The sequence below is a fragment of the Paroedura picta genome, chromosome 8 (assembly GCF_049243985.1).
Source record: "Paroedura picta isolate Pp20150507F chromosome 8, Ppicta_v3.0, whole genome shotgun sequence".
NCBI lineage: Eukaryota > Metazoa > Chordata > Lepidosauria > Squamata > Gekkonidae > Paroedura > Paroedura picta.
The window spans coordinates 26,795,818-26,820,227 of NC_135376.1; the positions used below are offsets into that span (position 1 = coordinate 26,795,818).

The window sequence follows — 24,410 nt, forward strand, 5'->3', positions numbered from 1 at the left end:
TCTGTCTTTAAAAATTTGGGCTCAAACTCATGTCCTACTACACAAGTTTTTAACATCCTTTTTGTCCTTTCTTCTGTCTTCCTCAGGTTTACGTGGTGCAATAGCATTTGCTCTGGCGATACGGGACACAGAATCACAGCCTAAGCAAATGATGTTTACAACTACCCTACTGATTGTGTTTTTCACAGTCTGGGTGTTTGGAGGGGGCACCACACCAATGCTGACATGGCTCCAAATCAGGTTAGTGGTGTCAGATAATAAACTAGTGTTGAAAAATAATTGCTTTTGTTCACTCACTGCATGTTTTCCTTTTGCTGCAGTTCATAGCTTTTATGAAGCTTCCTCTGGGCTCCACTAATGATTTTGAGGATACTTTTGAGTCTTACTGTTTGCTTTGCTGGTGGAATTTCTGGAAGAATTGTACTGCTGGGTTAAAATCTGTGGGCATTCTTACTCAGGCATTAAGTAGAAGTCAGCTGCTGATAAGATATTTATCCAAATTTGGTGCTCAGCTAATTAATCAATTGGTTGGGGGTCTGGAATAATCAGGAAAAAAATCCACCATCAGAGTAGCTGAGCAGTGGAATCAGTTGCCTAAGGAAGTGGTGAGCTCCCTCTCACTGGCAGTCTTTAAGCATCAGCTAGACGGATACTTTCCATGGATGCCTTAGGCTGATTCTGCATTGAATAAGGGATTGGACTAGATGGCCTGTATGGCCCTTTCCAGCTCTATGATTCTATAATCTGCCATGAGCCATAGGTTTCAATTTGAATTGATCCTGACTGTCAGGATAACAAATGACTGAATAAATAAACTGTCTCCTTGGTGTACACCATTGGCCTGGTTGGATTAGTTACACCACCTTTAAGAAATAGGTCAGATAAACAATGTGTTTCACTCCAATTTGTCAGGAAGGATACTTTATCCAAATCATTCTCAAAGACCTTATTCATGGTAAGTATTCCTCCCGGAAACATTAACTGACAAATTACGATGATTAATTGGTTGATTTACTAAGTGTAAATTTAAAATGTGGCTTTGTGTTGGGGTTTAATCATTGCTGCCTTGTCTGAAGGGTTTCTCAGTGCTAATAACACTGTATTATTCATTTAAATTTTAAATTGTGAGTCATTTCAACACATCATTCAGGTTGATTTTTCTGATGACAAATGGTTTGCCTTTATTATTTAGCCAAATGAAACCTAGCTTTGATTAATAAAAGATTGCATAACCTGAGATACTATAATATATCAAGGTGTTTTATGTAGTAACTAGAAAATAAGCCCACTGTGGGATAAATACAGCGGGTGCTAGCTGGGGCACTCAGTGTGGTGGGGAAGCTTACCAGCTCGGCGGGCCCCTCCATGGCTGTGGACGCTCGTGGGGTGGCGTTGGCCCGGTGTCCTGGTTTTCTTTTGGTGCCGTGGGGCTGCAGCGGGGTCCGCCTCGCAAGGTGTGGCGGGTGTGTCCGGGTTGGGTGGCAGCGACAGTGAAGGCAGGGTTTCTGGCATCGGTGGGTGGCGGCGTGGCCTGCTGGCGGCAGGGCGGGCCGGCACCGAGGCCTTTAGTGACTGGGCGTTGCTGGAGATGGTGGCACGGGCGCAGGGACGCGATGGCGATGATGCTGCAGCCGGCGCTGCTGCCGTGGCTGGTCCCCAATTGCGGCAAAGCGGCCGGGCTTGCGTGGGTCGCGGCCGGCCCCGAGCCGTTCATGGGCGTCGGGGGTTCATGTCAGGCACAGTTGGCGGGCCGGAGGAGAGCGGCTGCCCTGCGCTGGCCGCAAGTGGCACTCGGCCACTGAGGAGGCGCCCCAGGCCGGGCAGTGGCCTCCGGCGCAGCCCGCCCTGCCCCTGCGCAGGACGCTTGGAGTGCGCACTGCCAGCCAGTGAGCTGGAAGTGAGCGAGCGGGTCACCTCAGCGCTGGGGCTCCTGGCCACGCATCTTGCAGGGAGCCCGTAAGTGTGTCGGTCGCATGGCGCCGTTTGGGGCACGGGGAAAGGTGTCGTTCTGCTCCGAGGAGAGGCGGCCGTTGGCCAAAGCCACCTCCATGGTAGCCAGGGCGACCTTTCACCTCTTCTCCACCCCGTGCCTTCCCCAATGCAGCGGGGCCCTCCTGGGCTGGCGGGAGGAGGCGGCAACGTCCATTGATGGAATGGAGGCGGGTGGAGGCATGCTGGCAGATCGGGAGGCGGTTAGCGCCACAATGGGTAGGCTCCCCGGGGTGGGAACGGAGCAGGGACGCCGCGTCTCCGACGCAGCGTCCCTGCCCCCTGCCGAAGATGGAGGAGTGCCGGGCTAGAGGACTGTGCCGGCGGGCCGCCATCGCAATCTGAGAGGCGAGTGCCTGGCCTGGCAGGCGAGGCCCGGCAAAGCCGCCAATGGGGAGCCGCGCTTTGCGCAGCTCCCCATTGGCAGCATGGCACTGGATGGACGGTCGAAGGGCCCAATCAGGTGCTGCTTCACAGTTCCTGATTGGGCCCTCTGAGTTTTTATCCCGGACAGGGCCCGCCCTAACTCCTCCCCAACAGCCCTTAGCCTTTTATTTAATCCGCTCCGCAGGAGCGGTTTAAAGATACTGGTGCATTGCTGTCCTTTTCCATCATGGCCATATAGCAAAATAGCTAAGATCATGTGTGATGGGTTGGGTAGTCCAAATTTGAACTCTTCCATAAACACTGGGTAGCCCCATGCTAGCTGCTACCTTGGAATCCTCCATCGTTAATCATACCATCTACCTGCATTTTGTAATAAGAACTGAGTTAATATGCATGCAAGAATATTGCTTTAAGTTTTGCTAAGCATTACTGTGAAATATGATGGTTGTAGTATTTATTCATAGGGACCAATGGTATGATGCTTCCACAGGCAGCTCATAACAATAAAAGCAAATCATAACAGCAAAAATATAGTAAAACAATCCAAGTCAATAATAATTAAGAACATCCCACTGAAAAATTGCCACTAAACTAAGTCAACATGTAAAAGTATATGAAACAGAGCTCTCTAAAATGATATTAATAAAACCATCCTCAGGCTAGGAATGTTTAAAACAGTTTTAAAATATGTAAAGCAGCTTTAAAAGATGGAAATCCTTTACTTATTGGCCAGGGTAAAGAGATAGCTTGTGGGCTGGCAGCTAAAAGAAAGGAAGGGCGGTGCCAGGTGAGTTCTAAGGGGAATGGCATTCCAAAGGCCAGTTGGACAATAGCATTTGGCCTAGGCCTAAGGTTGCCATTTTTTCTGCAGAGGGCAGGGGATTTTCCACCGTCAACAGGCCCATCCCACCACCATTCAGCAGGAGGGAAAAATCAGGGTGAAATGGGAGAGCAATTGTCAGTGTCCCAGTGTGTTGATGCCACTTCCAGTAAATCAAATGAGCCGCAAGGGAGGGCAGTATATAAATGTAAGAAAATATAAATAAATAAATAAATAAATAAATAAATAAATAAATAAATAAATAAATAAATAAATAAATAAATAAATAAATGCATTGCTGATAACAAAAGCAGGAAGTGGCCCAGACCTCTCTGGGATCTTTGAGAGAGACTGGAAGGGGCAGGACTGCTTCTTTGAACCCCCTTATGACTATCCTCAATGAGCTAATTGCTCTTGTTTGTTTGTTTGTTTTTGAATTTATTCCCCACCACTCTCTGCAAGCTGGCTTGTGGTGGGTTACAAAATAAAAACCACATAATACAATAAAATTCCCATTAATACCCCAATTAAAAGTTACAAATTACATTAACACAATCACAAGCATGGCAGCAAAAAAAAAGGGGGGGAGCCCTCCCTCCTACCCCACCGGGGCAACAGGGTAGCATCTGCTGGCCACCACTTCTTTCAACCTGGATATTATTCATATGAAGAAGTCTGATGTTTTCCAGAGCTTCTTTTCCTATCTGTCTGTTTTCCTGCTTTTCTAGTTCCCGCCTGCATCCTTCTCCATTTATCCTAATACCATAGTTTTGTTTTTAGATAAATTACTCGGTTTTGATACACCCCCTTTGCAGACTAAAACCTAAAATCTTGCATCAATGGCTAGGGAAGTTGCCTGATAACACTGGCTACCAGTCCTGAAAGTACATGAACATGTAATCTATATGGAAAGTATCTGCATTAGCCAAAAAGGATATATGTCAGCTGTTGCAATTAATAGGACTGTAGTAGGCCATATCAGGCAATGCTTGATGTTACTTTGTTAGCATGAACTGTGGTAGCTGTCTTTGACATTTTGTTAATCAAGTTGAATATACAATGATAGAGTTCAGTGGGAAGCCACTACCATTAAAGAAGACGTGGAAGAGATACAGATATCTTCATTTTGGTTCAGATTCTAAACTATACAGTAATTTTGAAGGGACTAATGATCATGAATTCTCTGTTTCTTTGCCTGAGGCCTGTATAAAAGGGATGTATCATCTCAAGACAATATCATGGTTTTTACTGACATTTGTAAGGCTGACAAAATCCAATGTTCAATGGTACTTCATATATCCCAGAAGGTTATAAAATTCTTGAACAGTATAATATGAGAAAGTAAGGCCACAAAAAGAGGCAGTAATATGAATTCTGAGAGGATCTATTATATGGCAAAAACCGATCATGTGGTTCATCTCACAGAGAGGAGATTCTAATGTGTATTGCAGTCCACAATACAGATCAGTAAATCAATATAGTTCTGAGAGGTCATGCATCCTGGACATAGTACCTGTGAGTTATAACAAAGAGACAACATCCATAATTGTCTGCAGTATTTTTTGAACTGTTTTAAAGTTTATTTTTAATTTTTAAAAATTAGTACATGAAAAGATGGGTGCCCAGCTACAATTATGGAAAAGTTTCTATAAGGAATTAAATTGATTAGACAAGAGAAGGTGTTTTGCAGTCAGTTTTGCATCACCTTTGTACACAGCGAAATATGGAAGAGTGATTGCAAATAGGAATTGGTTTTAGAAGTATATGATCAATTGTCTAATACTGTTTAAATATGATTCTTCCACAACTAAATAAGAAGGAAGTTGCAATGATTACTCCGAAAAAACATTCATCTGCACATATATTGGGTGACTCACTGTTATTTATATATAGTATCAACATTTGGATGAAAGATATGATATTTTATTTAATTTTGTTTATTCATAATTGCAAAAGCACAGATGTTTAATAAGAAATTGACTATATAATTTGACTGAATATTGATAAGAATTCTATGTAAACCTGATGGCATATTTGCTATTTCTGTGGTGAATTCACTTCAGGAGATGGGACAGATTTAAAGAGCGATTGGTTAGATTTTAGCCTCCAGTGTTTGGGTACTTAGTGAAATTGAACAGATTTTACCACCATGGAATAATATCTTTAAGTGACTAATTATGATATGCCTTTAAATACTTTATCATGTAGTCATGGAAGAGTGGTTATTTTTTATTGGTCAAGCATCTGTTTTGTCTGAAGAAGGTCCCAGGTTCAGGTTCCAGCATCTCCAGCTGAAAAGATCAAGTAGTAGGTGATGTGAAAGGCCTCCCGCTGAGAGCCTCAAGTGCCACTGCCAATCAGAGAAGGCAATACTGCACCTGATAGACCAATAGTCTGATTCAATATAAGACATCTTCATGTCATATATTGCCTCTTGACATCAAAATTAAGTTCACTGTAAATAAGTAGATTTCTAAGAAAAATATTGAGTTTGCATCCCTTAACTGCATAGCTCTGAAAAAGAAACTCAGAGTAAAATCTTTCATCTTGGGGAGGGGGAAGGGTAGAAGCATGTTCTACCATGTTCTCCTCCCCCCTTGTATGTAGTCCTGATTCTCTACTCATAAGAAAATAAGAGAAGCCATACTGGATCAGGCCATACTGGATCAAAGACATTTAGAAGACTTTCAGTGTAATTCTGGGCACAGTTTCTCCCATGAACATCAGTCAACTTAGGAGGGTGTAACTCTGTTTAGGATGGTACTGTTTATTCCTAATAGTTGCTAATTTGGTTAATCATGTGAAATTAAACAAATGGTTACATAAAAATGAGATATCGAAGTCAATGTGTGAGGACTTCATCTTGAATATGCAGATCTAAATAGGCTGTTAATCACTTTAAATGCAGATATTCTCATTTAATTCATTTCTCGGATGAGCTAGACATGCCTTATATACTTGGTGCAACAAAACAAAAGATTCTCTGAAGTTGTCATAGTGTTGGACATGACCCCCCCACACACACACACACACACACACACAACTTAAGGAACAGTCTCATGCTGGCTGTTTTCCTTTGTCCTAGGACTAATTTTGTGAAATAGAATTGTTCCAGGGTAGAATGTATGTCTTCTTCCTTACAAGGCCACAAAGGAATTTTGATGTTGTTTTCATCACTCGCTTATGAACACATCAGTAGAACCTGCAGAGCCAACATACAGTCTTCTGTGCAAGGCCTCACAGTTCACAAACCTTTTACAGTCCAAACACTCACTATTACGATAGGTGATAGGACATTGGGGAGGAGTAATTATTCATTTATTTAAAACATTTATACCCTGCTTTGCTCTTGTGATTCAAGTGAGTAGCAATTCTAAAACAGAACCAACCATAACACCCTAAACATCCGAAATAACACCCTGCAGAAGAAAAGACTCATTCCATAAAAACAGTCATACAGGACCTCCACTATTTCCAAGGATGGAACACAACACGCCAGAAGCACATTCAACAAGGTGGGAGGCACCATTTAACAGGAGGAGGTCCTAGTGGATGCCAGCCAAACATAGTGTTGTTCGCTTTGGGTTGGGAAATACCTGGAGATTTTGGGGGTGGAGCCTGATGAGGACAGGGTTCGGTGAATGGAGGGAATTCAGTGGCTTATAACGTCATAAAGTGCACCTTTGAAAGCAGCCATTTTCTCCGAGCGAATTGATCTCTTTTGCCTGGAGATTATTTGTGATCCCAGGAAATATCCAACCACTACCTGAATGTTGACAACCATAAGGAGGCAACATCAAGCCTAGGAACAAGAAGAAGATGGCAACCAGAGGACAAAAAGATCATTATACGCCATCTCAGGGACTGCCTGACTATTACTGTGTGAGTAATACTTTGGGCATTTCTTCACAATCTATTTTTTGCATATTATCACTTGTGATTAGGCCACATGCCTCTCCACAGGCCTTTTCCGATGATTTGACAGGTTTCATTCTGTATCTGACAAGTGTAATACTTTCCCCTGACAGATCATATGACTTGCTATGTAAAATATGGCCACAGGTACCTATAGGATAATGCTTCTGATGCTTAGTGATCAATGACAAAAGTTATTTTGATATGTTCAAATGGTTGCCCAGATATGACATTTTTTCCGTGTTTGAAGTTCCTGCATTCCTTAGTTTCACTTTGATCACACACCTAATAAGTTGTTTGAAATTTGCTCAGTTATGCTGAAAAGTTGTACCTTTTCCACTAATAGTCAGGCAGTCCCTGAGAGCCATTTTTGCATAGTGGTTAGGAGTGCGGACTTCTAATCTGGTGAGTCGGGTTCGATTCTGCACTCCCCCACATGCAGCCAGCCGGGTGACCCTGGGCTTGCCACGGCACGGATAAAGCTGTTCTCACCAAGCAGTGATATCAAGGCCCTCTTAGCCTCACCCACCTCACAGGGTGTCTATTGTGGGGAGAGGAAAGGGAAGGCAACTGTAAGCAGTTTTGAGATTCGTTCGGGTAGAGAAAAGTGGCATATAACAACCAGCTCTTCTTCTAAATGGCCCATGAGCCAAAGCAGGGATTTTGTGTGTAAGAAGGGATCAGCATAACTCCCTCTTCTCTTACCCTTCACTCCACTTTGTGACTGATAAAACATCACTTGTAAGAATGTACATAATGGTTACATTCATAGAGTTGAGTCATGGTTTAAATCAGACTTTTTCTACCTTTTGACTGTGGAGTAACCCATGAAAAAACGTGCAGGCTTTGAGGGAACCCTGAAGTGATGTCAGCTGGGAAAATCTCCCTGCCATACCCCAGAAGTGACTTCACCTAGACTCTTCACCCCCCCCCCCCTCTTCTGGAAGGTGGAGTTGGGGAGGTATTATGTCAGTGTCCACTCTCCAGAGCAGTTATTTCCCAAAGGAAACTGATGCCTCTAATCTGGAGATCAAGTAAGTCTGAAAGATCTACAGACCCCATTTGGCAGCCCTATTGGATTAGGAATGCAATACACAAATAGAGATATACAGAATGTGAATGCATATCTATGAAATATGCAGGGAAGCTATTGAAGCAGTGGGTGCAGCAGTAGCCGTGTAATTAAATGAATATGCACATATTATATATGAGAGAGATGATTGTGTATGCATTCACAAACAATGCAAATAAGAGTGAAGAAGCACTGGAATCACGGACAAACGGCCTTGTTTTGGCAAGTCATGACTGGAGCTTTTGATGTATTTTTAAAGTTAAAAAGCAGCATGAAGGAGCTTCGGATTAGAGATGTGAAACGTGGGGAGGAGAGCAGATTCAAGTCCAGCAGCACCTCAAAGACCTACATAGATTTGTAGGTTTTCTGGAGTCAGAGCTCTCTTCTTAAGGTGCAAGAAGGAAGGAGGACTGGGTAGGAGAGGTTAATCTTTTTCCCCTGCACCATTTTTGCAGCAGAAATTGCAAAAAGGTTACATGCTTTTTTCCTTACTGGAGCTAATAACAAGTCAGAAGGGGCTTGATTTCAGCCAGTATAAAAACAGAGATGGCTATGTCAAATCCCTCTTTTCCCTTTTCCAGCCATGTAGGGGGGGTTCCTCCCTGACCTTTTTAAAGGATTAACAAATATGTCAGAAGATCTACTTATGGATCTTTCATCTGATATGTAGCTTGACCCTGAGGGTCTTCAGTATGTGACATAAAGTCAGGCTCTATGACCTTTATCTAGATACAGACACTGCTATCTGATTTCTGTGGGATTTCTGAAGTGCAGTGAATGGTTTGGGCACTAGATGGGTGAATTAAAAAAAAACTCTCATTGGTGGAGAGCATCTGAGAAGGAACGTAATGTTTAAAAGAGAAAGCTAGACTGTTTTCCTTTAGTTAATGGCAACTCCTTTCAAAAACAGCTTATACTTTATTGTTAAAATTTGTCTGTGTGTTCCAGATAAATCTTTTTGACTAGCAGGAAGGCATTCATCCACGTAAGATGCAAGACTGTTTTTTGGCAGTAATAAGGACACAGTTTTATTGTCCCCCCCCCCCCCATTGCAGCTGCCCACCTTTTAAGTGCATGGTCTCCAAAGGCCCCTTGGGATCTGTCTCTTCCCAGCTGGGAAGGCAGATCCCTTGCCTCTGGAGTCCTCACCATGAGGAGGCAGCGGTACATTGTTGTTGTTGTTGTTGTTTAGATTTTTATTTCCTGCCACTCCTAGGAACCGGCTCATAATGGGTTACAATGGTAGTTCATCAGCTTTCAAACCCCAATACAATGCCATTAAAACATTAAATAAAGGACATAAAAATACAAAAACATAAGAAATAAAACATGGCAGTGTAGTTCATCTACCCTTCCTCCTACAACACCCAAAAGGGGAGGTGAGAGGGAGCCCTAGCCAAGCACCATAGATGTTCGATGGGCATAACTGCTTCTTAGCAAGGGGGGCCCAACCATAAGCCTGGTGGAAGAGTTCCATCTTGCAGACCCCACAGGGCCTGCAGCTCTTCCAGGAGCTCATTGCTCCAGGTGGGGGCCAGGATCAAAAAGGCCCTGGCCCTGGTCAAGGCCAAGCAAGCTTCTCTGGAGCTGGGAATGACCGACAAGTTGGTACCCACAGAGCACAAAGCCCTGCAGTGGCATAGGGTGACAGGCAGTCCCTCAGGTATGTGGGTCCCAGACTGTGAAGGGCCCTAAAGATTAAAACCAAAACCTTGAACTAGACCCAGGCCACAACCGGCAGCCAATGCAGCTGCCTCACTACAGGCTGGATGTGGGTCCTCGAAGGTGTTCCTGTGAGGACCATAGCAGCCTCATTTCGTACCAGTTGCAATTTCTGGATCAAGGACAAAGGCAAGCCCGCATAGAGTGAGTTACAGAAATCTGGAGGTGACCATCGCATGGATCACTGTGGCCAGGTATTTAGAGGACAGATAGGGCACTAGTAGTCGTGCCTGGCAAAGATGGAAAAATGCCTGGCAGGCTATTTTGACCTGTGCCTCCATAGTCAGTGAGGCATCTATGATCACTCCCAAGTTCCTGGCCTGGAGTGCAGTAGTAAGATGTATCCTGGCCAGGATGGGTAAGCGCGCTTCCTGTTCTGCCCTCCTACTCCCCAGCCCCAGGACCTCCGTATTGGAGGGGCTGAGTTTCAGACGACTCTGTTCAAGCCATCCAGCCACCTTATTTGGCCTCATTCACTGCCTGGCTCAGAGCCTCTGGTCTACTCAGCCAGGTCAGCCAGGCTCATTTCTGTGCTACTAAACCACAGCTGTGAAATAAAACTTAAAACAATACAAATACAACCAACTACAAAAACCCAATGAACAAAGGACAGGAGGGAGGGGAACTGTTCAGGCGGCAAATGCGGTGGAGAGGCCAAGTGGTTCCTTAAGTGGTGCCTTAAATAGGCTACCACACCCTGCTCCCTATGCTGCCGCCTTGCGCACCCATCTGGGTGCACATGCTGCTGGGCCCAGCTGCCAGCACGTGTCCTTTTTCGGGCCAGCCACCCACAGCGTCGACCAGCGGCCACTTCTGAATCACTGTTGCTCTTTATTTTATATATTCATCTGGTCAATAGCATGGCTTTATAATGTCATCTAGGATGGTGTTGTTGGCATTAGTGTCTTGTAATTTACAATTTCTTATCATTGATTCTATTTATAGTCCATGCTTTGCTTTCCTTGTTTACAGAGCAACCTCTGATGAACAAACCTTTATGTCAGGCTGCTGTTGCAAAGTGCCAGCTGAAAATAACTACACTGTAGCCATCATAAAGAGGCTTAGATTAAGAGCATGCAGACAAAATCTGGATTGGCATACCAATTCACCAAATAAACATAAAATGCCAGCCCCCATGTACCATGTGTGAGATTTGTATTTCACTGGTACCTTGATTGCTTTTTCTTATCTTCAAGGTCAGCCAAGTTCATTGCCGTCTGAATATACAACTCAGGTGTCCATCATCCTTATCAGATTTGCCACAGCTTCAGTGGACTCAATGAGAGCCACTGCACAAATACTGTGCTGCCTCATTTTAGTGGCAGGGGGAAAATGCACAGCATCGGATGATAGCCCTGCAAATGGAAACGCAATGCACAAAGTCTTCAGTAAACAGCTTTGATAGTTTCATTTGGATGCATTTTAAGTGTATCTTCTGGAAAGACGCTTCATGTTGTAGCTGTTATTGCAGCAATTAAGCCCTTTGCTTTCAAGCCCGCGGTCATTAAGACCCGCTGCCATTATGAGCGTGGCTTCTTAGTAATTCACATTATAAGATTGGAATGGCTCCTTTTGTGATACTGAAGCCTTTTCATCATTTTCTTTCTTCCTAAAGCTTTAGTGAATCTTCAGCAGAAAATCATCTCCAGTTCCAGCTGCTAGAACATAAAAACTGGCTGGCTGGATTGGACTAAGATGGATTTAGTTGAGCGTACCGTCTCCAGCAGGGAATCTCCAATGTCTCTGAGATGCTCAAAGACAAGGCCTGCTGCTTCTGCTGCCCTTCACCTGGTTGTTTCTCTAAATATGGAGGTTCTGTGTCATTGCTAGAGCTAATAGAAACTAATGGTAGGGTGGTGAGTGGTAGGTCCCAGATCCAGTTCTTAGCATCTCTAGTTACCTCTAGTTCCAAGTTTCAGGAAGGATCATTCTCTGACTTAGACCTTGAAGACTTATGGTGAAACATAGCAGAAAGTATTGAACTTAGATGGGCCAATGATTCTGTTGTATACTGGGTTCAATAGGGAATAAGTGAGGCACAGTCGTGCATTACAGCTCTTTATTATTTCTTATAGTGATTCCAGGTTGAAAGTAACCATGCTGACTGGGGACTTGCCTGGACAAGCCCCCAGTATATACACATGGCAGAGGTGGACACACCCTTAGCTGAGCCTTGATTGGATCAGCAGAGCCTGATTGATTTAAACTCATTGGACCCTGAGATTGGGAACCTGATAGCTCATTGGCTGTCCATGTCTCAAGTTCATTGGGTCCTGTGGTTGGGATCCAGAAGTTCATTGGCTGTCCTTCGGGGCTGCTTGGATCCTGCTCCAGAACCCAAGCTCAGCCCTCTGTTGCCTCGCATACACAACAGATTCTATCTGGAATAAAGCATGTTTATATGGGCCTTTCCCTTATGAACAAGTTTCCCCCCTCCTTTACCCACCTCTCTTACAGCAACCTTGTGGTGGTCGGAGAAAACACAGGAGAAACTGGGGGGGGGGGGAAGCAGGAAACAAAACTAGAATATCAACTGGCAAACCATGTTCTGTGTAAAGGGGGTGGGAACTGATGCCATTAAGAAGCTAAGGTTCAGCAAAAACTTAGGGTGCAAAAAGTCTCATACTTTTTAAGAATGATCTGAACTACTGGCCACCATCCTGTTTTGTGGTCTTGGGTTCTTTTTCGAAGTATGTGTTGTAAGAAGAAATGCTTTCTTTACATAGATTGTACAAACTCACTGCCAGTCTACGTCAGGTATGCCGTGATGGTCGAACCAATTGTGTACTCATCTAGGGATGTAACTGGCACATGAGAACTGACTCTCATGCTATATGAGCATATTTGATCCCTAAATAAAAATCATGCAAATACATATTTAGAATAATCAAGTGACAGACTCTCATAGAATTATAGAATTGGAAGGGACATCCAGGGTCATCTAGTGCAACCAGAATGCAGGTGTAGTGGTTAGGAGCGCGGACTTCTAATCTGGCATGCCGGGTTCGATTCTGCACTCCCCCGCATGCAGCCAGCTGGGTGACCTTGGGCTCATCATGGCACTGATAAAGCTATTCTGACTTAGCAGTGATATCAGGGCTCTCTCAAACTCACCCACCCAAAGGAAAGGGAAGACAACTGTAAGCCACTTTGAGCCTCCTTCGGGTAGTGAAAAGTAGCATATAAGAACCAACTCTTCTTCTTCAACAGCTATGTACCCACACACAGTGACCCCAATTACATGCCTAGATAATGCCCCCCTCCCAAAAAAATCAGTATCCCTGGCCAGTCTGACCTGGAGGAAATTTGCCTTCCAACACCAAAAGTGGTGATCGGCATTTCCCAGGGCATGCATGAAAGGGCCAAAAGAGCCAAGCACCAACACAATCTCTTCTGCCCATCCACTTACATTCAGCCTAAATTCACAGAATCATCATTTCTGTCAGGTGGCTATCTAACCGCTGCTTAAAAACGTCCAAGGAAGGAGAACCGCCCATCTCCCAAGGAAGCCTGTTCCACTGAGGAACCACTCTAACTTTCCCATCAAGAAGAAGTTAAAAGCGACCAAGAACAATCAGATAAAGGTTTTTTTTGTTTGTTTATGAAGCTCGCCTTAGTAACTAAATTTGATCCATTTTGTAATGCACTGCATGCCTGTTTTTTTCAGGGTGGGCTGCTACCTGGGATCATCATGTCTCAGAATCCACAAAATGCTTCATACTTAGCTAAAACTGAATACCTTGGGCCTGATGTTCATGTGCAGTTGAATGAGTTGGTAGAATTATGAGATGGGAAAACAGATTAGACTGATTCAGGTTGCAGAAAGGGGATAGCATTTTTTTATTGCCTCCCCTGTACAAAACAAAACCACTACACATAAATACTGCCAGGCCAAGGTTTTAACCAAACCTACTCCCTGATATGCCAGTTAATAAAATGGGATAATGCATGGGAGATCATTCAAAAACAGGATTCTTTATTAGCCATCTCAAGTGATACAACTCAGTCTGTCATCTCCACAGTCCTAAGGATGTTCTTCTGAGAATAAGGCCCACAGAAGGACAGAAGGCTTCCTTCCAAGTAGACCTGCTTATAGAATCTGCAGTGTTCAAGCGCAGATGGGAGCCCTGCCTTGATGCAGACCTGTTCACAAAGGGTTAAACATTCTGCTCTCCCGCAAACAAGAGGTCAGTGCCAGGTGTGCCAACAGGCTAGACAGAAAAATAGATTAGCTATAAAATGATTACCTGTGGAGGAGTTCATGCTGTGAGCAGGCAAGCTTTAAATATAGTGAAAGAAAAATCACCTTCAGAGTTGAGTTGGATGAACTCGGTTTTATTCTGATCCATGAACGTGTTACAAGATGGACAAAGAAGCAAGGCAAGCTGCTTGCTTCTCGCCGACTTCCTCTGGCCGGCTTAAGGGATTTGAATTGAGTTAGCATATCACAGAACTGTTATCCCACAGAGCTAAAATGTGTGTTCCATTAAAAAAAGAATTTGTTTTTAAAAACACAAAATATGAATTAAATCTACTTAAATCAAATATGGACAGCCAAATGAATGTGGTCCATTGACCATGTAGAAACCATGTCTGGTTCAATAAATGTCCTAGTTTTGTTGCCTTCCTTAGTTTGCAAAGGAGGGGACGACTACCAGACGTGGTTAGTATACCTCATTGAACTTGATGAATAACCAGTTGTGCAGACCCGGCTCCAATAAGCCTTATGCGGTATATGCATTGTGCAGTTTGTGGGTTGGTGTATAAATGTCAGGGCTATCCATTTTCCATCTTCTATGGGAATAAAATATTATGGCCATTTCAGAGGGCTTAGTGATGGAAAGTGCTGTCAAGCTTCAGCCAATTTACATTGACCCCATTGCGTTGCCAAGGCAAGAGACAAATAGAGGTTGCTTGCCATGGCCTACTACTGAATCGTAACCTTGGACTTCTTTAGTGTTCTTCCATCCAAATGCTAATCAGGGCTGACCCTGTGTAGCTTCTGAGATCTGAAGAGATCAGGCTAGCTTGGGATCTCCAGGTTAGGCCTTCAAAGGATGCTTTAAAACAATACTAAATTCAAAGAGCTTATATGTCCAACTGTCTATTGGATGGTGTCCTATCTATGTACCATCTGGGTTCTGTTCAAACAGTGGGAAAACTGAGTAGATTCAACTAGAGCAGGGCAGTGGGATTGTGTTTCAGAATAATCATTCCTGGCAACAAGAAGATGAGGCTTTGACTTTGGGGGTTTTATGTATATCATATTCTATTCACATGTATGTCATGTGTACATTATTCTTCATTGTGTAGAAGTGAAGTCTGCCTGAGAGTAGGGGCAGACTAAGGGGTATGCAGGGGTATGCATTGGCTATGTTGATCCTGCACATATGATGTCTAAATGGGACTCAGGTTGTGCAACCCACATGTACTTTCACCTGCACAGGTCCAAGAAGTGAAAAACATACACATGGCGCAACAAACCATGTGATGTAGCCCTTGACAGTAGCATATATCTTGGAAATCCATCTGGCATTGCAAACAATTTCCCCAGTGATATCAGTTATCAAGCTACCTATATGATACACATGCATTTCTCACATTTAAAACACTGGGGTGTGACTGTGATGTACGCGCATGGCTGAGGCCACTCCACCAGAGCTTATTCTCCTGCTATGTGCATTGGCAAAGACTTTTTTGGTGTAAGTGTCTATAGAATAGACCTTTTTTTATTTAGATTTTATTCTGCCAACCCCAAAAGCTCGGGGCAGTCGATATTTCTAACATGTCCCGATATTAATTATAATATAAAATAGCTAAAATATGGACTAACATTCTGAACACCTTTCATTTTTAATATTTTGAGGGAATTGCCAGAGAGAAGGAACTCAATTATTGTAGGCCAGCCACAAAGAACACTTTTTGCTACATTTTACGGGAAACTCTGGAGAGCTCCTGCCAGTCAGAGTAAACAGTCCTTACCTTGAGAGACCAGTGGTAAAACGTGGTACGAGAATGGCGTATGACAAGGGTCCAATGTTTGGAACTAGCTTCTGCATCACGAGAAGGATTGATGATGGTTTAAAAGGGGGTGATATGTCTGTACAATCCATGCTGAGAACTGCTGCCCAGGAATCCGGTGGAACCAAATGTCTTAGTAACTCTTGATTGTGGCCATATCAGTTTTTTTTTGGGGGGGGGAAGCAAGTCACATGAATGCATCTGTGAGAACATGATTCAAATAAATATATTCTTTGAAACTAAATATATTCTTTGAAACACGTTTTCACAGTTTCATTCTGAGCCCTACCTCCTTCTTCCCCCTCCCTTCCAATTAAAATAGCAAGCTATCTTTTACACTAAATCTTAAGTCAGCGACAAAGAAGTTAAGGAGTCTCCTGACAAATGGAGCAGAAACCCAAAGCTGTTAATAAAACATGTCCTGCACAAGTGTTATTGTCAAAGGTTTATTGCATTCCCACCCCTGTGCAAATGTTTGCCAAAAGATTTCTGGTAATTTGTGTGACTTCTTTGCAGCAATTCTTCTATAATGGAGAAGCATTCATTCAATTTTCAGCTGTCAAGAGAACGTTAGGGAATGTTAAACAGTACTGTTTCAAATGTTTCTTTTTGATCTGCTCCTTCCTTGGGGAATATTTTGGAGCACATCTTTGCTCATACACAAACAGAAGGGAAATGATGGGTAATTAACATTTTGGTTGAATCTAAAAGTATTCCTTTTAACGGTGCAGTCCTAGAGAGAATTTAAACCATCTTAAGTTCATTGAAGTTAATAGGCTTAGGAGGGTTTAACTCCGCATAGGAGTGTACTATAAATTTTCTAAGTTAATACTGGAATTCAAACAGATCATGCTTGGTGCCAGTAATTGGCACCATAGTGGTATTTATGCTTTGCTAATGGATGAAGTTGGTGTGATGCTGGACCATTTCATTACTTCCATGGGCACTGTGTTTTTAAACCAGTTTCTAAGTCACTGTGTTTTTAAACCAGTGTTTAGGATTAAACAGAGGATTTGCGACATGGATTGCCATATAAAGACATACTTGGCTGGGGGGGAGGGAATACTTTGGGGGTTTAGATTTTGAGAATAACCAAATACCACTTTTATGGGAATTCAGGTCCCTTGATATTGCTTCAGAATTTTGGTTTGGTTGGTTGGTTGGTTGGTTGGTTGGTTAGTTGGTTGGTTGAGATTACAGGTTCCATTATTCCCTCTCTTTTTTAGGAGTGGCTGGTTTTCAACCAAATGACACCAAAATTCCAAGGGACCTAGTACTGCCAAGTTCCAAGCTAATTGGACCCAGTGTTTCTGATGCTCAAGCATGGTCCAGGTGTAATTTCTGTGAATGCTGACATCAATGACCAAGTGGTTCTCTGGCACCTGCTTATGGTGAAGCATATGGGTAGCGTTCACATTAAAGTGATGTGGTGGTTCTAGAGCAGAAACTGGAAGTTACAAGTCATGGTGTCCCATTCAAGCCCACAGCCTGTGCTGCTACCCTAATATTGGCACTGCCATCAGTTACCATATAACTCATGATGACATTCCTGCCTACCCATGCCACTAACTCTTCCTCAATAGTGACAGAGATGTTCATGTTCTGTATGCCTCATCCAGAACCTAGCAATAACCCACCAGGTGACCCATCTTCCACACCTAGTACTAATTGCCCCCCCCCATCCTAAATATCCTTGGGTCGCCACTAATTCACAGTCAGCAAGAGGTACACATTTGGTATCCAGATATCAGATATGAAATGCACTGATTTGCACAAATGCACAGAATCTCATGAAGGTGGAATATTGTGCCTCCCCACAGTCCCTTGCAACCATATACAAGGAGGGCACCATGGTTCTGCTCAGCATTGTATGAGTACGAATCATATACCAGGTACGGGCATCTAAGCAGGCAGCAGAATTATCCAAACCACAGCTGAACCAGAGGAGCTAGAGGCCTACCAGCATTCCATAAATTATGTGCTCGAATTGAGTCAAGTTTCAACCAGGCCTGCTTTTGATCCTCTTTGCACATGGTCAGAAAGCTATGGGCTATAGGAGACCTGCAATTGAGCACACAGAGTTCCCACCTATGATACCATGCTTGGGAAGGCAGCCTCCTGTCTCTCTACTTCCCATATTCCAGGAATCCTGCTCACCAGAGGTGGCATCAGAGGGACAGCCCATCAGTGGCTGGTCTCCTTTCTCCAGAACCAGACACAGAGGGTTGTATTGGGGGAGATTCAATCACACAGCTACCAACTCCCCTGTGGGGTTCCACAGGGAAAAATACTCTTCCACACACATCTTTATGCACCCTCTGAGCCATCTGGTTGGGAATTTTGGACTGGGCTGTCATTAGTACACTGATGACACCCAGCTCTATCACTTGATGGACTGACGTCCCAAATCCCCCCTTAAAAAACATCATCATCATCATCATCATCATTATTATTATAATTTTTTTAAATGTATAGCCCACCACTCCCAGCCAAGCTGGCTCATGGCAGGTTACACATATAAAACCCCACAATAAAACCCCAGTAAAATAATCTATCCCACCCTGGTGACCAAAAAAACACCCTCCTCCACTCCGCAACTTTCCTAGCCACTGCCTCTGGGGATAGATGGTAACCAATGGCAATCAGGGGATGGCTGCTGTTCTAGCCAATCCAGGGGGGGTAGGTCTAATTATGCTGGCCATGCCCAAAAACCTGGCAGAAGAGCTCCATCTTGCAGGCCCTATGGAACTGAAAAAGCTCCAACAGGGCTCTCAGCTCATCTGGGAGCTCATGTTATCAGTTTGGGGCCAGGGATCACCAACAAGTTTTTATCTACATAGTGCCCTGCAGGGAGCATAGGATATGTGGGGCCCAGACCACAGATCAAGTTAAAGGTTAATGCCAAAACATTGAACCTGATCCAGACTGCAACTGGCAACCAATGCAGCTGCCTGAGCACTGGTTGTATATGGGCCCTCCATTTGCCAGTTATTTGGAAGATATGGCTCAGGCAAAGCCAGCTGTAACTCAACCCCTCCAAGCCCCTTCCCTTGGCCTTGACCCAGAAGTTATAGCTGATACAAAATGTTGTTGCTAGAGTCCTCATGACAACACCTTGGAGGGCGCAGATTTAGCCAGTGCTGAGGCAGTTGCATTGGTTTTGGTGTTAACCTTCAAGGCTGTACGCAGGCTGGGCCCAGGGTACTTGAGGGACTGCCTTTCTCCTTAGCTCTGAGGGTTCAAATAGGCTGGTGAACTCTGGCCCCTGGGAATTTCACTAGGCCTCAACCAGAGCCAAGGTCTTCTCAGCCCTGGCCCCCACCTGATGGAATGAGCTCCCGGAAGAGCTAAGGGCCCTGCCAGAGCTGATTCAGTTCCACTGGTGCCTGTAAGACGGAGCTCTTCTACCAGGCTTTTGGTTGAGGCCAGACTGACAGATCTGCCCCTCCCTGGGAGTTTCTCATTGGAACCCCCCCATTGGTAACATCACCCCTAGAGACATGGCAGATGGGGATTGCAGAGGGGGTTGAGGGTCTGTGGAAGTATCAGATTTTATGTATTTTATTGTATTTCCATTCTATTTTTAATTGTTGTTAGCCACTGCAACAAGTCAGCAGGCCCAGGAATGGCAGCCTACAGGTACAATTAATAAATGATTAATAAACTAAATAAATAGATGGGGGACAGGCCTAGGATCTTGACATGCTGTCTCCTATTATTCCTGAATGTTCTCAAAAATATTTGGGACCTAGATATCAGTATTCCTAAGAATCCTGTATATTGATACAGATTCCCGAATATACCCTGAAAATACTGCTAAAGGGTTTTTTTTTCAGGTATATATTCATACTGGATATATCAGAGCACACATCCTTAATAGCATAATTTGTTGGATTGTTCCAGCAATGTCAGCTGATCCAAGGAGTGATACTATGTCAGTGTTGGCTGCTACTGCATTTACAAAACATGACATGGTTGCCAAATGAAAAGAAACTACTCAGATACCATGTAAGTCAAGAAAGACATGGCAGGAGCAGTCCACTTGCAAGCTGTGGGATAGGGAGAGTACTTACATGTCACCGTGATGCCCCTATGGACTGCAGCCACATCAGTGAATTTCTGCATATCCAAAATGTGATAGTCATTGACACTAATGAGATTGTACCTGGTAGAAAGCATGACAGGTTGGCTGTATTCAGCTTGTCACATCAAAGCTACAACTGCAGGCGCAGCTATGCAATCTGAATCATTCTTCACTTACTCCTTTTATTTAAGTGTATCTATCTCTCTTTCCCCCTTACTGGGAATTAAGAACTAATGAACACATTGCGTAATTAAGATTTTGGGAATCATACTTAGGTATATAAAATTGATCTTTGCAGTACTCCTCCAACAAAAGTTGCAAAGAAATTAATTTGGTTCTTCATAGAGCCTATTCTACTGTATTCAAAAGTCCTTAGAGATGTAGGGGGGGGGGGGGGCTGAGGAATTTTTTGATCACTGGAATTGTTTCCCATGATTTCAAAAATAGTAATATGCATTATACCTTGGCTGTATTGGAAAGGTATCTTCTTTGTATCTTTTACGGATACTATATTTCTTTTCATAGAATGAGAGAGAAATATATTCAATGTATTGTAACCCTCTTTCTTTTTTCTGTTCTAAATTATAATAAAAAATATTTCTAAGAGACGTAAGAAAAATACTGTAAGTTTAATCAGGAAGCATAAAGCCCCATGTTTTCATGTTTCTCTCATAATCTGATATGAAACTGTGTCATTCTCACATTCCCCCCTCCCTACTATGGTCACGCACTGTACATAAAATTTCATCCCACGTGAACCAAATCTCAGAGTATCAGAAATGTATGCAAATCAAAAAGGGAAAAATTGGCAGAGGGAATTTCACCACCTCCTCAGGGCAGTCAATTTTCCTGATATCCAACAGAAGCAACTCCCTGCCCTCCTCTAAGTGACAGCCTTTTAAATAGGTATAGAGAGTGATCGTGTCCCCCTCAACCTCCTCTTCTCCAGACTGAATGTTACCAAGTCCAGCCTTTCCTCATCACTTTCTTCTGTGCCTGCTCCATTCTGTCCACATCCTTTTAGAAGTGAGGCCTCCAGAACTGCACACTCCAGGTGCAGCCTGACCAATGAGGTGTACAGCAGGACTTTGACATTTTGTGTTTTCGATGTTATGCCTCTGTTGATGCAACCCAAAATTGCATTAGTCTTTTTTTTGCCATTTCATCACACCAGCTGCTCGTATTTAGCTTACAGTCCACCCATACTCCATGATCTCCTATCCAAAAGTGTCCAAAGCCACTATCTGAAAGAGTAGAACATCACACCCCCTGACTTTTCCCATATAAAATAAATTTTCCAGCACAGACTTAACAAATCAGATATTATCTTCAGTTCAACTTAGTGTAATCAACTGATGCTAGAGTGCAGGCTGCTACTTCCTCCATAGCATACTGTTCCCCTCTCCTAATTAACTGCAAATTACTTAAAGTTTAATTTTAGAAAGAGTGCAAACAAGCAATGCTTCATAATAAAATGAGGCTCCAGTTTGCTGAAAATGTCCATGTTTGCATAAACCAGAGAGCACACAGTTCTGCACTTTGGCTGGACAGACTTAAACAGTTTTGCAAATTGATGTTTAAAGTTCTATATTAGATTTTAAATTTGCCGTGTTGCTGTTAATAGAGGTTACTTGATGTGAGCAGTAACCTAGTAGCAAAAGTTAATAACAGTAATAATTCAAGCTTGGAAGCCCATCAATATTTTATGCTCATTGTGAACCAAGGTCCTTAAGGTCAAGAGAAGAACTCTTCCCCACTCCTTTTATAGGAAAACAGGGGTGGGATCTCTTGTTAATATTCCAGTGATATATTTATTCACAGAATTGTTTGGTGAAATATTTTCTAAACAGTCATTTTGTCAATAATTTGCCACCAACTAATTTTCTGAAGTCTGGATCCACCAAAGATAAAACCTCACATGCACTGAGAACTTGCAACAAATGTTGCCTACTTGTTCAATGTTGTAACATTTATTATATTAGACAGAAACTGCAGGTAGCTATGTTGGCAGAGCAATAGCCAGCATGGGGCTAATGGGCATCATCCCAGTTGGAATGCTTTTCAAACAACAAAATTTTAATTCATTACCTGACTTTCCATTTAAAGAATGATAGCTTGTTAGAACAGGAGGAAAGCCCTCTTCCTTAACTAGTATAATGGTAAACATGGGAAGGTGATGAGTTGCAGAGCCTCATGGGTCTTGATGATATCACTCTCTACAGATACCTATGCAGATTAGCTGTTGAAGGTTCATCCCCACTTGGAAACGTTGTAGCCCCATCTATTGAGGAAAGCTAACATACCCTAGGATGTAAAGGATGTAGCCACTTTATTAGGGTCAATTAAAACATTGCACCATTATGATAAAGTTTTTCATGCTTCTTCCAAGCTTTTTTCACTACACTATGACATCTTACTTGATCATAACACAGCTATTGCCAAGAGTTAGCAGAAGAAATCTCAGCCTAATACTGAATCCAGCTTTTCAGCTACTCTTGTATAGGGGCAAATAACTTACTGCATTGTGCATAAGCAGAAATCTTGTGGATTTTGTGTTGAATGTGTTTGACTTTCAGACTTGCCATGTGCAACTGTGATGATCAACAGTGAGCCAATCACTAGTTCTATTTAGTTTGGTACTAGATTACTCAATTGCTTACCAAATAGGTTTGCATTGGGTTTTGCAGACCTGTACATGCATGAAAACTCTGCTGATCCATACAGATCAATAGCTATTAGGATTGCTAAGGGTCATTCAGATGATTACTGGGCAGTACTATTTTTCTTTTTTAAATGTTTTATTTATGGTTTATGTTGTTTGGATTGATTTAACTGTGTATTTTAACTGCTGCTCATCTAGCTCAGCAGTGGCATAGCTACATCAGAGGGAAGTTGAATTACACTGGGCTGTGGCATGTACAACAAGCCAGTTGCCATGTACTGTTAGGAAGGAATATGTTGAAGTGACCAGCTGAAGAGTTTACTGAAAAAATGGATGCTTGATTGTTATTGGCAGACAGGACAGTTATTTGTTTATTTGTTTACTGCTGGGGTCAGTAAGGGCAACCACTTGCCCTCTTGATCCCTGTTGGTCTTGGCTACTCAAAATGAGTGACCAGCTAATAGGAGGCGCTAAAGGAGCAGAGTCATCTGAAACTCAGCCCTTCCAAGACAGATGTCCTGGGACTAAGCAGAAAAGGGCAGGTTTCCTGAAGACTGTGGAAGTCCCACCCCCATCACACCTGGGAACAGAGGAGAGTATGCTACAAATCAAGTAATTAGCAGATGTTCAGTGTGATACAGATGGTGCTGTTTACACTGCTACAACTCTCTAGCTACTCCAAGTGATTAATTTTTCATCAGTTGGCTTTAAAGTAGAGCATCAGTATTTGTTAAAAATCTAAGAATTAGAATTGCCTGACTGATCCTTCACTGTTAGGTCAGGAATCCACTCATGACTAACATTTATGGTCTGTCTACATGCAGTACCATAGAAAAAATTAGGACCATTGCAAGGACCAGATCTTGAAGAGAGGACTAAATTGCTCAATTTCTAATTCTCAGTCTTCTCTTGCAAGGGGAATCATGTTCAACATGGCAAAATCATTTCATGTGATGAGGGATGGGAGTTGTGGCCTAGGATCATTGTACAGTTAGTCCATGAACACCTAGTTTCTTTAAAACAAAATCTTCTGGGCCAGATTAATTGCATCCAAGGACTTGCCGGTGTAATTTTTGAACCTCTGTCCATTATTTTTGACAATTCTGGGACAACAAGTGAAGTGCCAGAAGATTGGAGGTAAGCAAATGTTGTCCCCATCTTCAAGAAGGGAAAAAAAGGATGATCCAGGTAACTGCTGACCCATCAGTTTGATGTCTATTGCTGGCAGAAATAGTTGGTCCTTGTGCAGCTAGAGGGGATGTCTATAATTACTAAGAGTCAACTTGGCTTTCTCAAGAACAAGTCAAGTGAGACTAACCTTATCTCTACTACCTTGCTAGATCCTGGGAATATTGTCAACATAGTTTACCTTGATTTCATTAAGGCTTTTTCTAAGGTATTCTTATTGGCAGGTTAGTACATTGTAGTATGGATCCTATTACTGTTAGATGGATCGAGAACTGGTTGACAGATCATACCCAAAGGGTGCTTGTAAATGGTTCATCATCTTGGAGAGGAGTGACGAATGGAGTGCCTCAGGGATCTGTCCTGGGCTGTGTGTTATTCAACATATTAATAAATGATTTGGATGAAGGAATAGAGGGAGTGCTTATTAAATTTGCAGATGATACTAAACTGGGAGGAGTAGTAACCACGCTAGAAGACAGAATCAGAATGCAGGATGATCTTGACAGGATATAAAACTGGGCTAAAATGAATTTTAATCGTGAAAAATGTA

General features: G+C 43.0%; 1 protein-coding gene across 1 annotated transcript in view; it reads left to right on the plus strand.

Annotated features, from left to right (window-relative positions):
* SLC9A9 (solute carrier family 9 member A9) overlaps nt 1-24,410 on the plus strand; it is a 303,560-nt gene that overhangs the window by 165,964 nt on the left and 113,186 nt on the right. Inside the window, exon 12 of the mRNA XM_077348768.1 lies at nt 87-240. Within this exon, the coding sequence (XP_077204883.1) occupies nt 87-240 (154 nt within the window). The remainder of the gene's footprint in view (nt 1-86; nt 241-24,410) is intronic.